This window comes from Somniosus microcephalus, chromosome 11, assembly GCF_052327205.1.
Source record: "Somniosus microcephalus isolate GS21.2 chromosome 11, FLI_Smic_1.0, whole genome shotgun sequence".
Lineage (NCBI taxonomy): Eukaryota > Metazoa > Chordata > Chondrichthyes > Squaliformes > Somniosidae > Somniosus > Somniosus microcephalus.
Window position 1 is genome coordinate 236,179,968 of NC_140997.1, and position 14,377 is coordinate 236,194,344.

The window sequence follows — 14,377 nt, forward strand, 5'->3', positions numbered from 1 at the left end:
TTACGAGGAGAGATTACACAAACTAGGGTTGTATTCTGTGGAATTTAGAAGATTATGGGGTGATTTGATTGAAGTTTTCAAGATATTAAGGGGAACAGATAGGGTAGATAGCATGGAACTATTTCCGCTGGTTGGGGAGTCTAGGACTGGGGGCAGAGTCTAAAAATTAGAGCCAGACCTTTCAGGAGTGAAATTGGGAAACACTTCTACACGCAAAGGGTGGTAGAAGTTTGGAACTCTCTTCCGCAAACGGCAATTGATGCTAGATCAATTAATTTTAAATCTGAGTTTGATAGCTTTCTGTTAACCAAAGGTATTAAAGGATATGGGCCAAAGGCGGGTATATGGAGTTAGGTCGCAGATCAGCCATGATCTCATTGGATGGCGGAACAGGCTTGAGGGGCTCAGTGACCTCCTCCGGTTCCTATGTTCCTCTCGACTGCAGATGGTACATGGTGTGAGAACACTCCAAAGGGCAGAAGAGAAGTAAATGGGAGAAAAATGAATTTGATTTGCTTTTTGACGTTAATTTTATGCCAAGTTTGTGTGGCACCAAGTAATTGGCGCATTTGGACTGTTGGTTTGAGTTTGGCTCGGGGAGCTCATGTAGGTCGTGTATCCTTTTTGTGAGCATAATTGTGGTCATTCTCTCTCGCTCCTCACTCTCTCTCTCTCGGGCGCTCGCTCCCCGCCCCCTCTCTCGGGCGCTCGCTCCCCGCCCCCTCTCTCGGGCGCTCGCTCCCCGCCCCCTCTCTCGGGCGCTCGCTCCCCGCCCCCTCTCTCGGGCGCTCGCTCCCCGCCCCCTCTCTCGGGCGCTCGCTCCCCGCCCCCTCTCTCGGGCGCTCGCTCCCCGCCCCCTCTCTCGGGCGCTCGCTCCCCGCCCCCTCTCTCGGGCGCTCGCTCCCCGCCCCCTCTCTCGGGCGCTCGCTCCCCGCCCCCTCTCTCGGGCGCTCGCTCCCCGCCCCCTCTCTCGGGCGCTCGCTCCCCGCCCCCTCTCTCGGGCGCTCGCTCCCCGCCCCCTCTCTCGGGCGCTCGCTCCCCGCCCCCTCTCTCGGGCGCTCGCTCCCCGCCCCCTCTCTCGGGCGCTCGCTCCCCGCCCCCTCTCTCGGGCGCTCGCTCCCCGCCCCCTCTCTCGGGCGCTCGCTCCCCGCCCCCTCTCTCGGGCGCTCGCTCCCCGCCCCCTCTCTCGGGCGCTCGCTCCCCGCCCCCTCTCTCGGGCGCTCGCTCCCCGCCCCCTCTCTCGGGCGCTCGCTCCCCGCCCCCTCTCTCGGGCGCTCGCTCCCCGCCCCCTCTCTCGGGCGCTCGCTCCCCGCCCCCTCTCTCGGGCGCTCGCTCCCCGCCCCCTCTCTCGGGCGCTCGCTCCCCGCCCCCTCTCTCGGGCGCTCGCTCCCCGCCCCCTCTCTCGGGCGCTCGCTCCCCGCCCCCTCTCTCGGGCGCTCGCTCCCCGCCCCCTCTCTCGGGCGCTCGCTCCCCGCCCCCTCTCTCGGGCGCTCGCTCCCCGCCCCCTCTCTCGGGCGCTCGCTCCCCGCCCCCTCTCTCGGGCGCTCGCTCCCCGCCCCCTCTCTCGGGCGCTCGCTCCCCGCCCCCTCTCTCGGGCGCTCGCTCCCCGCCCCCTCTCTCGGGCGCTCGCTCCCCGCCCCCTCTCTCGGGCGCTCGCTCCCCGCCCCCTCTCTCGGGCGCTCGCTCCCCGCCCCCTCTCTCGGGCGCTCGCTCCCCGCCCCCTCTCTCGGGCGCTCGCTCCCCGCCCCCTCTCTCGGGCGCTCGCTCCCCGCCCCCTCTCTCGGGCGCTCGCTCCCCGCCCCCTCTCTCGGGCGCTCGCTCCCCGCCCCCTCTCTCGGGCGCTCGCTCCCCGCCCTCTCTCTCGGGCGCTCGCTCCCCGCCCCCTCTCTCGGGCGCTCGCTCCCCGCCCTCTCTCTCGGGCGCTCGCTCCCCGCCCCCTCTCTCGGGCGCTCGCTCCCCGCCCCCTCTCTCGGGCGCTCGCTCCCCGCCCCCTCTCTCGGGCGCTCGCTCCCCGCCCTCTCTCTCGGGCGCTCGCTCCCCGCCCTCTCTCTCGGGCGCTCGCTCCCCGCCCTCTCTCTCGGGCGCTCGCTCCCCGCCCTCTCTCTCGGGCGCTCGCTCCCCGCCCTCTCTCTCGGGCGCTCGCTCCCCGCCCTCTCTCTCGGGCGCTCGCTCCCCGCCCTCTCTCTCGGGCGCTCGCTCCCCGCCCTCTCTCTCGGGCGCTCGCTCCCCGCCCTCTCTCTCGGGCGCTCGCTCCCCCGCCCTCTCTCTCGGGCGCTCGCTCCCCGCCCTCTCTCTCGGGCGCTCGCTCCCCGCCCTCTCTCTCGGGCGCTCGCTCCCCGCCCTCTCTCTCGGGCGCTCGCTCCCCGCCCCCTCTCTCGGGCGCTCGCTCCCCGCCCTCTCTCTCGGGCGCTCGCTCCCCGCCCCCTCTCTCGGGCGCTCGCTCCCCGCCCCCTCTCTCGGGCGCTCGCTCCCCGCCCTCTCTCTCGGGCGCTCGCTCCCCGCCCCCTCTCTCGGGCGCTCGCTCCCCGCCCCCTCTCTCGGGCGCTGCCCCCCCGCCGGCGCGCTCGGCCGCTCGCCCCCCCCGCCGGCGCGCTCGGCCGCTCGCCCCCCCCGCCGGCGGCGCGCTCGGCCGCTCGCCCCCCCGCCGGCGCGCTCGGCCGCTCCCCCCCCCCCCGCCGGCGCGCTCGGCCGCTCGCCCCCCCCCGCCGGCGCGCTCGGCCGCTCGCCCCCCCCGCCGGCGCGCTCGGCCGCTCGCCCCCCCCGCCGGCGCGCTCGGCCGCTCGCCCCCCCCTCGCTCCTCACTGTTGCCATTCCACAGCTGCTGACCATTCCTTGGCACCTCGACCAATCTCCATGTGTGGCACTAGACCGTGGGGGGCGGGGGTGGGGGCTATCACACTCCAACTAACCCAGTGCTCGCGCAACACCACGCATGTGCAAGTTCAGCCACTGACATGCTGTGACCAACTTGGAAAGTGCAAACCTTTTGAACCCTTCACTTGGTTGTGCCTTTTGAGCCTGCCTGATCTACTGAATCTCTTTCTGTATATTCCGATAGATTTGCCAAGTAATCAGGATTCATTGCAAGGGATAGAGAGTGATGGTAAGTCTCCGAGCTTGCCTGTGCTTCAGCTGTAGCGAGTGTGTGGAACTGCAGGAACTGTTCCTTTTCCTTAAGCCTGATTGTCTGTTGCTTTCTGTAACCCAAATGCACTAAATTGCTTCACGGTGTATTTCTGATTTACCTAATAGTGTTTGTATTTAAAAGCAACTAATGGAATAGCGAGCACCTTTCACAGAGAACTGAGCAGTGGGCTAGTTTGTGGGGCAGGTGAACAATTGTCGCTGGGATCTCGGTAAAGCATGGCAGGGCAGGGTGTGAAATTCCTGTGCATGTACTGTGAAGAGCATTTGGCAGTGAATTTTAGATTTGATCCTCCTAAACTGGGTTCTATCTGAAGGAGCATGTTGAGCTCTGTACAGCTGTGGTGAAGTGCTGGTGGTTACAGGCCAGTCTCTGGTGCTGGGAGCAGTGAGGTGACAAATTAGACTTACTGTACATTCGAACAATCTGGATTAAGTGCAAATCCTTCTCTCTCGTGTATTAGTGCTAATAGGTCTCTGGCCTAACTAAGGCCTTGTACAGCTCAGCATTGCCTCCTTGTTTCTGTATGCTGAGCCTCCAGGTGTAAATCAAGAATTCGGTTCCCCATTGTTATGGTCGAATCAATTTCATGCCTTCATCTTTATAATGACCTGTGTACCTGCACACCAAGGTCCTTGAACTCGATTTAAAACCTTAGCGTTTAAAATGTATTTCTATTCTCTCTTTTACAAAATGTATAGCTTCCCATTTTCCCTCTTTGACCTGCGCCTGCCGATGGCGCCTGCCGATCTGTCCTCCTCTAGTCTTTCACTGTTACGGTTACAATTTGCCAGACTCCCCAATTTGGTGCAAACAGCACCTCTGGATGGTTGTTCCTTAATTCCTAAGCCGAGATCGTCACCAGCACTGACCCCTGTGGACACCACTCTCGGGTAGACCACATCCTTTTACTGCCCCTTTGCTTTCTGCTCTCCAACCGTCTCCCTCTTCACGTGGCCACCTTCCCCCAGATTCCGTGTGCGGTTATCTCTGCCTTTGTCCTCCTGTATGCTGCTACATCTGGTGCTTTTTTTTGAAAATCCATATAAACCAAATGCGCATTTCATTTTCGTTATCCTCTTGATTTCTTCGAAGAATTTTTGGCAAGAACGACCTGCCTTTTTCGAAGTACGTGTTAACTGGCCCTGATTAACTTGTGGTGCGCAAAATGCTCATTAATCTGATAGTGTATTGTAGATTCCAGACGAGGAACACTTGGGAAAGAGTGACCAGAACCTGATTGGCCCCACATTGAGAATAGATGAAGAAAAATCAAAATCCAAGATCATTTCAGCCTAGATTGATTGATTGGGAGCGGTGCTCAATGGACCAGCAGTCCAAGCTGTTTAAATCGGCGCTGGGTGAGGTACCAGCTCAGACTATTCCGAGCAGGAGTAACCAGGCGTGTTGAAGGTTGGAGTTCCATGGATAGAGAAAATCAAAGCCAAGCTGCCATTTAAAAACCAGGCGTTGCGTGAATGCTGTATACAGGGGTAACACAGGAGACGTTTGAGAAATGGAGAGTATTTAGAAGGGAAGAGAAAAGGTGATTCCGAATTCTAAGGGGAGCAAGAATGACTATCAACAGTCAGCATAAGGGGAACTAACAAGAGCTTCCATAAACAACCAGTGAAAGGCTAGCCCAAGAACACTGAGCTAAAGGGGCTGTCTCCTACTTGAGCATATAGCAATGAATGCTGACTAAGCATTGTGCATCAGCTTTTAGAGAGTGTGGTCTTGTGTAGACTTCTGGATTTCTCTCTACTTTGGATAGCATCTGTTGCCCCAGTTTATAGCAGAGTGCCAGCCTGGAAGTTGCTAAATGTAAGTGAGTACACAAGCCCGATAAATAACATGCTGATGTGTTGGTGAAATAAGCATCGTTCTTGGTGTGTTGGAAGGTTAGAGGCACAGCTGTACTTTTGTAGATTGTGTGTGAAAATGTTCTCCGGTTGAAGATTGGAGGCGGACTGTACCAGTGTGAAAGTATCGAGATGAAGGTAATCTCACGCTGCACTCACTTCCTCTGTCCCGGCAAGGCACTCGGTCACTTTCTGGTCATTCCTGTGACTTTTGAAACCCTCTGTCTACGGAGGAGTCAGCCAGTGCCTGCCTTCCTTTGCTGCCTGCTGACTGGCTCCAGATGTTTTGATTTGCAGGGTACACGTTCAGCTGAGCCTTGCCAAGCTCTGCAGTCATGCGTGATGCACAGATAACTGAGTTTGGAAACACCAGCTTGCTGCTGCTTTTGTTGCATTGACTAGTCTCAGTCCCCGGAAGTAGCCCGGATAAACTACTTGGGCACCAGAGTAATTTGGGCCCTCCCCTGATGCAAGCCAGCTTGATTGGAATGTGCCTCTATATAAGAATGCCGATCTTTAGCGAATCCTTTTGCACTGTTGCAAAGAAATGATCACCGATCAGGTTTCACTGTGTTTGAGCCCGAGAAGCAATGTGCCCAGCTGTTACATAAGAACATAAGATGTAGGAGCAGGAGTCGGTCATTCGGCCCCTCGAGCCTGCTCCGCCATTCAATAAGATCATGGCTGATCTGATCTTGGCCTCAACTCCACTTCCCTGCCCACTCCCCATAACCCTCGACTCCCTTATCGTTCAAAAATCTGTCTCTCTCCACCTTAAATATATTCAATGACCCAGCCTCCACAGCTCTCTGGGGAAGAGAATTCCAAAGATTCACGACCCTCAGCAGAAATTCCTCCTCATTTCCGTTTTAAAAGGGTGCCCCCTAGTTCGAGATTCCCCCACGAGGGGAAACATCCTCTCTGCATCGACCCTGTCAAGCCCCTTCAGAATCTTGTTTCAATAAGATCCGCTCGGTGTCAGCTGTGGCTCAGTTGGTAGCGCACTCGCCATGAGTCAGAAGGTCGTGGGTTCAAGTCCCACTCCGGAGACTTGAGCACTTAAAGCTAGGCTGACACTCCAGTGCAGTGCTGAGGGAGTGCTGCACTGTTGGAGGTGCCGTCTTTCGGATTAGACGTTAAACGGAGGCCCCGTCTACTCCCTCAGGAGGATGTAAAAGATCCCAAGGCACTACAGGAAACTTTGCAATATCTGGCACCGACGGGGCCGAGCTGCTGCCGATCTATCAAAACTTCTGGATAGACCAGCGCTAATTCGTGTGTCTAATTCTGTTAGATTCAGGAGATGGTTTTGTGATAGTGGATTGGCGGTTAGGATCAGATCAGCCATGATCTTATTGAATGGCGGAGCAGGCTCGAGGGGCCGATTGGCCTACTCCTGCTCCTATTTCTTATGTTCTTATGTAATTCTGAAGGATACGGAGGTTTTCATCTCCGTATCTGACAACAAACACTGGTGCTTAGCAACAGCTTCTAAACAGTCGGCCCGTACCTTGGAAGTGTCTCTAGCTTAGCAACAGCTTCAGAGAGACTTTCCAGAGCCTGACTGTGGGGGGGGGAAAAAAAAGCCACGAGAAGAAAAAAACCCTAACAAAACGGCTCCTGATTTCTGCCGGTGGATCGAGGTTTCCGGACATACAACCTCCGGATAAACCAAAGTTTCCTGTATTTCAAAGAAGAGCAGGGGAGTTCTCCCCGGTGTCCTGGGGCCAATATTTCTCCCTCAATCAACATCACAAACAGATGATCTGGTCATTTTCACATTGCTGTTTGTGGGAGCTTGCTGTGCACAAATTGGCTGCTGCGTTTTCCACAGTCTCATTGAAACTTATAAAATTCTAACAGGACTAGACAGACTAGATGCAGGAAGGATGTTCCCGATGGCGGGGGAGTCCAGAACCAGGGGTCACAGTCTAAGGATAAGGGGTAAGCCATTTAGGACTGAGATGAGGAGGAATTTCTTCACCCAGAGAGTGGTGAACCTTTGGAATTCTCTACCACAGAGGGCGGTGGAGGCCAGTTCATTAAATATATTCAAGAAAGAGTTTGATATGTTTCTTGAGGCTAAAGGGATCAAGGGATATGGGGAGAAAGCAGGAACAGGGTACTGAATTTGGATGATCAGCCATGATCTCATTAAATGGCGGAACAGGCTCGAGGGGCCGAATGGCCTACTCCTGCTCCTATCTTCTATGTTTCTAAACTCCAATGAATATAGGCCCAAACTGCTCAACCTTTCTTCATAAGTCAACCCCCTCATCTCCAGAATCAACCTCGTGAACCTTCTCTGAACTGCCTCCAATGCAAGTATATCCTTCCTTAAATGAGACCAAAATTGTACGCAGTACTACAGGTGTGGTCTCACCAACGCCCTGTACAGTTGTAACAGGATTCAACAAAGGAGGACAAAGGGATTAATTAAGAGGGGGAAAATAGAGTATGAGAGTAAGCTTGCAGGGAACATAAAAACTGACTGGTAAAAGCTTTTATAGATATGTGAAGAGAAAAAGATTGGTGAAGTCGAGCGTAGGTCCCTTGCAGTCAGAATCAGGGGAATTTATAATGGGGAACAAAGAAATGGCAGACCAATTAAATACATACTTGGGTCCTGTCTTCACAGAGGAGGACACAAATAACCTCCCAACGATGTCTGGGAACATAGGGTCTAATGAAAGGGAGGAACTGATAGAAATCAGTATTTGTAGGGAAATGGTGTTAGGAAAATTGATGGGATTGAGGGCCGATAAATCCCCAGGGCCTGATAATCTACATTCTAGGGTACTTAAGGAAGTGGCCCTAGAAATAGTAGATACATTGCTGGTCATCTTCCAAAATTCGATAGACTCTGGAACAGTACCCATGGATTGGCGGGTAGCTAATGTTACCCCACTATTCAAAAAGGGTGGTAGAGAGAAAACGGGGAATTACAGACCGGTAAGCCTGACATCGGTAGTGGGGAAAATGCTAGAGCCCATTATAAAGGATGTAATAGCAGAGCACTTGGAAAACAGTGACCGGATCGGACAAAGTCAACATGGATTTACAAAAGGTAAATCGTGCTTGACTAATCTACTGGAATTTTTTGAGGATGTAACTGGTAAAGTAGATAAGGGAGAACCAGTGGATGTGGTGTATTTGGATTTTCAAAAGGCTTTCGATAAGGTCCCGCATAAGAGATTAGCGTGTAAAATTAAGGCACATGGGATTGGGGGCAAGGTATTGACTTGGATAGAGAACTGGTTGGCAGACAGAAAGGAGAGCGTTGGAATAAACGGCTCTTTTTCCGAGTGGCAGGCAGTGACTAGTGGGGTACCGCAGGGATCAGTCCTTGGACCCCAGCTATTCACAATATATATTAATGATCTGGACGAGGGAACTAGATGTAATATCTCCAAGTTTGCAGATGACACAAAGCTGGGTGGGTGTGTGTGTTGTGAGGAGGATGCAGAGAAACTCCAGTATGATTTGGACAGGTTGGGTGATTGGGCGGAAGCATGGCAGATGCGATATAACGTGGATAAATGCAAGGTTATCCACTTTGGTGTCAAAAACAGGAAGGCAGATTGTTATTTGAATGGCAATAGATTGGGAGAAGGGGAAGTGCAACGAGACCTGGGCGTCCTTGTGCACCAGTCGCTGAAAGTAAGCATGCAGGTGCAGCAGACGGTTAAGAAGGCAAATGGTATGTTGGCCTTCGCAGCGAGAGGGTTTGAGTACAGGAACAAGGATGTCTTGCTGCAGTTGTACAGGGCCTTGGTGAGACCACACCTTGAGTATTGTGTGCAGTTTTGGTCGCCTTATCTGAGGAAGGATGTTCTTGCCATGGAAGGAGTGCAGCAAAGCTTCACCAGGCTGATACCTGGGATGGCAGGAATGACGTATGAGGAGAGATTGGAGAGATTGGGCTTGTACTCGCTGGAGTTTAGAAGAATGAGAGGGGTGCTGCACTGCCAGAGGGGCAGTACTGAGGGAGCGCCGCACTGTTGGAAGGGCAGTACTGAGGGAGCGCCGCACTGTCAGAGGTGCTGTCTTTTGCATGAGACGTTAAACCGAGGCCCTGTCTGCTCTCAGGTGGATGTAAAAGATCCCACGGCCACTAATTCGAAGAAGAGCAGGGGCGTTCTCCCCGGTGTCCCGGCCAATATTTATCCCTCAATCAACATCACTAAAAACACATTACCTGCTCTTTATCACATTGCTGTTTGTGGGATCTTGCTATGTGCAAATTGGCTGCTGCGTTTCCTACATTACAACAGTGACTACACTTAAAGTACTTCATTGGCTGTAAAGCGTTTTGGGACGTCTGAGGTTGTGAAAGTCGCTATAGAAATGCAAGTCTTTCTCTTTGGGTAGGTGAGCCCTTTACACCATGTGGGAGTGAGGTGGTGACATGTTATAAATGTCAATGTCTTGGAGACATTGTCCCTTTGTGTGTTCTCTGTCTTGGAATGTGCTGTTCCAGCAAACAAACAGGGTGCTGTACCCAAACTCATCTTTCAGTTGCTTTTTATTGCACCCAACGTTAGGAAGCTCATGCTTATTTTTCTTCATCGTATGTTGGGAGAAATGCGTAATCTGAGTGAGGAACATGAATCTGGGACCCTGACAGAGGTTTATATAAGGGGGAGATTTGAAAGCTCACAGGACAGTGATTTGACACATTTATTTCTGTAGCAGTGGCCTAGGGGTTCCTTAGTTTCCAGTACTTTTAGAGAACAGCAGAATTTAGCAAATAAAACCACTTGTATTTTTGTAACAACTCATTACAAACACAGACATCTGAGCGGTCTGCACAGAGCGGAATTAAATGGAGTGCACTTAAACAGAATGTTTCATTTGGGAATTTGGAAAGAATGGGAATTTCTAGTAAGTATAGGGTAAGTCGAAGCTATAAATAGTGAAATTTAGTTTAACATTTTGATTTAAACCTAGAACTTTAAAAACTCTACTTAACAGAAGCTGCCTGCCAGTGGCAGTTAATCGTCAGTCAGCTGTAAGTGTTTGTCTTGAATCGGCGCTAATCAGGGAGCAGGGGAGCCGAGTCATCACTTGTAAATTGGGTGAGGCTCCTAGAGTATAAAAGTAAACTGGTCTGCACAGCACAAAGTGGTCTGCACAGAGTGGAATTAAACTGAGTGCACTTAAACAGAGTGTTTCATTTGGGAATTTGTAAAGAGTGGGAATTCGGAGAAGAGGGGGAAGGAGTTGCAGCTTTTTACAGGTAGATATTTAATTTCATTGCCCATAACTTAACCTAGTTCAACTAAGTCAAGAAACTAAACTGTAAACCAAGTTACCTAATTACAAATTTATTTAAAATTAATTAAACAGAACAAGATCATTATAGGGATGGCAGTACAGGTGGTGTGCCACAACTGCAGCACGTGGGAGTTTGTGGAGAGCATTGTGATCCCGGACAACCACGTTTGCAGTAAGTGCCTGCATCTTGAGGAACTTCAGCTCAGAGTTGTTGAGCTGGAGCCCGAGGTGCAGACATTGTGGGGCATCAGGTAGGGGGAAGAGTTACCTGGGCACTTTGATCCAGCAGGCAGTCACACCCCTTAGGTGAGGTAGTGGTAAAGGTCTGGTTAGTGGTCAGAGACAGGAGGGTGTGACTGCAATTCAGGCAGTTAAGGGGACCCCAGGTGCAGTGCTGGAGGAGCCTCGGCATTTGTCCTTATCCAACATGTATGAGGTTCTCACTGCCTGCAGGATGGATGAGCAAGCTGACCATGGTGCAGGAGGCCATTCAAGTGGGGGGAGTCAGCACCTTCGCTGAAGTGTACGAGAGCATGGGCCTTACACTAAACATCCGTAAGACAATGGTCATCACCGACCTGCCCCCTGCCACACAGTACTACTCCCCGATTATCAAAATCCATGACGAGGTCTTGGACAACGTGGACCACTTTCCATACCTCGGGAGCCTACTATCAACAAGGGCAGACATCGATGACGAAGTCCAACACGGCCTTCAGTGTGCCAGTGCAGCCTTCAGTCGCCTGAGGAAGAGTGTGTTTGAAGATCAGGACCTCAAACCCGGCACCAAGCTCATGGTCTACAGAGCAGCAGTGATACCCGCCCTCGTGTATGCGTCAGTGTTCTCGCTCAGGCCAGCATCGAAGCTTTGACCACGCTCAATCCAGCTCCAATGGGTGGGCCACATCGTCCGTATGCCCGATATGAGACTCCTAAAGCAAGCACTCTGCTCGGAGCTCCGACACGGCAAGAGAGCCCCAGTTGGGCAGAGGAAATGCTTCAAGGACACCCTCAAAGCCTCCTTGAAAAAGTGCAACATCCCCACCGACACCTGGGAATCCCTGGCCCAAGACTGCACAAAGTGGAGGAGAAGCATCCGGGAAGGTGCTGAACACCTCGAGTCTCTTCGCCGGGAGCAAACGGAAGCAGCGCACGTCAACCCAAGCACCCCAACCACCCGCCCCTTCAACCACTGTCTGCCCCACCTGTGACAGAGACTGTAGGTCCTGCATTGGACTCATCAGTCACCTGAACTCATTTTTAGTGTGAAGCAAGGCATCCTTGGTTCTGAGGGAATGCCTAAGAGGAGGAGTTGTGGTAGGGGACAGAATAGTCAGAGGGATAGATATTGTTCTCTGCAGCTGTGACTGGGAGTTCCGAAGGTTGTGTTGCCTGCCTGGTGCCAGGGTTAAAGATATCTCCTCGCGGCTGGAGAAGAACTTGAAGTGGGAAGGGAAGGATCCAGTTGTCGTCCACGTAGGAACCAACGACAGGTAGAACTAGGAATGAGGTTCTGCTGAGAGTTTGATGAGTTGGGGTCCAAATTAAAAAGCAGAACCTCAAAGGTGGTAATCTCTGGATTGTTACCTGAGCCACGTGCCAGTTGGCATAGGGGGTAAGCAGATTAGAAGGTTAAATGTGTGGCTCAGAGTGGTGTGGGAAACGGGGGTTTTGCTTCATGGGGCACTGGCACCAGTACTGGTGAAAGAGGGAGCTGTTCTGTTGGGACGGGCTCCACTTAAACCAGCTTGGACCAGTGTCCTGGCAAACTGAACAAGTAGATGGGGCTTTAAACTAATGAAAGGGAGGTGGGAGGATTCAGGAAAGAGTCATTTTAAAAGCAGCGAGAGAAATGTCAAGGCTCTCGAGCAGAGCAGAGTTTTGGGTAAAAATAAGCAGAGTGGGTCAGGAAGGGACAGAGAGAGTAACAAAGGTCATAGGGCATCAGTGACTACGGTGACAGCAGGGAAAAATAGAAATAAGTCAAAGCTAAAGGCACTATATCTGTGCGAATCATTCACAACAAAATACTGTACATGAATTAAATGCGCAGATAGAAATGAACAGCTTTGATCTAATAGCCATAACAGAGACGGGGTTGCAAAGTGACCAAGGTTGGGAACTAAATATTCCAGGATACTTAACTTTTAGAAAAGATTGGCAAAATGGAAAAGGAGGCGGGGTAGCCCTGATAATAAAGGATGGGATAAAGACAGTAGAGAGAAAGGATCTTAGCTCCGAAAATCGAAGTAGAATCAGTTTGGGTGGAGTTAAGAAACAGCAAGGGGCAGAAAACATTGGTGGGAGTTGTTTATAGGCCCCCAAACAGTAGTTGTAATGTAGGGCAGAGTATAAATCAGGAAATTAGAGGTGCGTGTAATACAGTAATCATGGGGAACTTTATATAGACTGGGTAAACCAAATTTGCAGTAATAGCGTGGAGGACAAATTCATGGAATGTATGCAAGATAGTTTTCTAGATCAGTATATTGAGGAACCAACTAGAACAGGCTATTTTAGATCTAGTATTGTGCAATGAGAAAGGGTTCATTAATAACCTTGTAGTAAAGGGGCCTTTAGGGAAGAGTGACCATAATATGATAGAATTTTATATTGAGTTTGAAAGTGATTTAGTTAAATCAGAAACTAGGGTCTTAAATCTAAACAAAGCAAACTATAAGTATGAGGGGCGAGTTGCCCAAGGTAGATTGGGAAACTATTTTAAAAGGAATGACCGTAGGCCAGCAATGGCTAGCATTTAAAGAATTAATACATAATTTACAACAAATATATATACCTTTTAAGGCACAAAAACTACACAGGAAAAGTGGTCCCACTGTGGCTAACGAGAAGTTAAAGATAGTATTAGATCAAAGGAAGAGGCTTATGTTGCCAAAAAGAGCAGTAAGCCTGAGAATAGGGAGGATTTTAGAATTCAGCAAAGGAGAACCAAGACATTGATAAAGAAAGGGAAAATAGATTGAGAGTAAACTAGCGACAGATAAAAACAGACTGTAAAAGCTTCTATAGGTATGTAAAAAGGAAAAGATTAGCGAAAGTAAATGTGGGTCCCTTACAGCCTGAGACAGGAGAAGTTATAATGGGGAATAAGGAAATGGCCGAGAAATTAAACATTTTTAGTGATGTTGATTGAGGGATAAAAAACCTCCTGGAAATAGTGGAGAACCAAGGGTCTAGCGAGAATGAGGAACTGAAAGAAATTAGTATTAGTGCAAAAAATAGTACTGGAGAAATTAATGGGACTGAAAGCCGATAAATCCCCTGGACCTGATGGCCTACATCCTAGGGTTTTTAAAGAGGTGGCTATAGAGATAGTGGATGCATTGGTTGTCATCTTCCAAAATTCCATAGATTCTAGAAAGGTTCCTGCGGATTGGAAGGTAGCAAATGTAACCCCACTATTTAAGAAAGGAGGGAGAGAGAAAACTGGGAACTACAGACCTGTTAGCCTCACATCAGTAGTTGGGAAAATGCTGGAATCTATTATTAAGGACGTGGGAACAGGGCATTTAGAAAATAATAGGATTAGGCAGAGTCAACACGGATTTATGAAAGGGAAATAATGTTTGATGGACTTTTTTGAGGTTGTAACGAGCAGAATAGATAAGGGGGAACCAGTGGATGTGTATTTGGATTTTCAGAAGACATTCGATAAGGTGCCACACAAGAGGTTATTAAACAAAATTAGGGCTCATGGGATTGGGGGTAATATACTAGCATGGACAGAAAACAAAGTAGGAATAAACGGGTCATTTTTGGGTTGGCAGGCTATAACTAGTGGGGTACCACAAGGATCAGTGCTTGGGCCTCAGCTATTCACAATCTACATCAATGATTTGGATGAGGGGACCAAATGTAATATATCCAAGTTTGCTGATGATACAAAGCTAGGTGGGAATGTAAGTTGTGAGGAGGATGCAAAGAGGCTTCAAGGGGATATAGACAGGCTAAGTGAGTGGGCAAGAACATGGCAAATGGAATATAATGTGCAGAAATGTGAAGTTATCCACTTTGGTAGGAAAAATAGAAAAGCAGAGTATTTTTTAAATGGTGAGAGATTGGGAAATGTTGG

General features: G+C 51.0%; 1 protein-coding gene across 6 annotated transcripts in view; it reads left to right on the plus strand.

The window, feature by feature from the left end:
• usp19 (ubiquitin specific peptidase 19) overlaps positions 1-14,377 on the plus strand; it is a 182,276-nt gene that overhangs the window by 17,283 nt on the left and 150,616 nt on the right. For 4 of the 6 annotated variants that reach the window (XM_086002169.1, XM_086002172.1, XM_086002171.1 and 1 more), the window contains exon 3: positions 3,059-3,103. The exons of the other annotated variants lie outside the window; for them this stretch is intronic. In XM_086002169.1, coding sequence (XP_085858295.1) covers positions 3,059-3,103 — 45 coding nt within the window. The remainder of the gene's footprint in view (positions 1-3,058; positions 3,104-14,377) is intronic. 6 annotated transcript variants of the gene reach the window in all.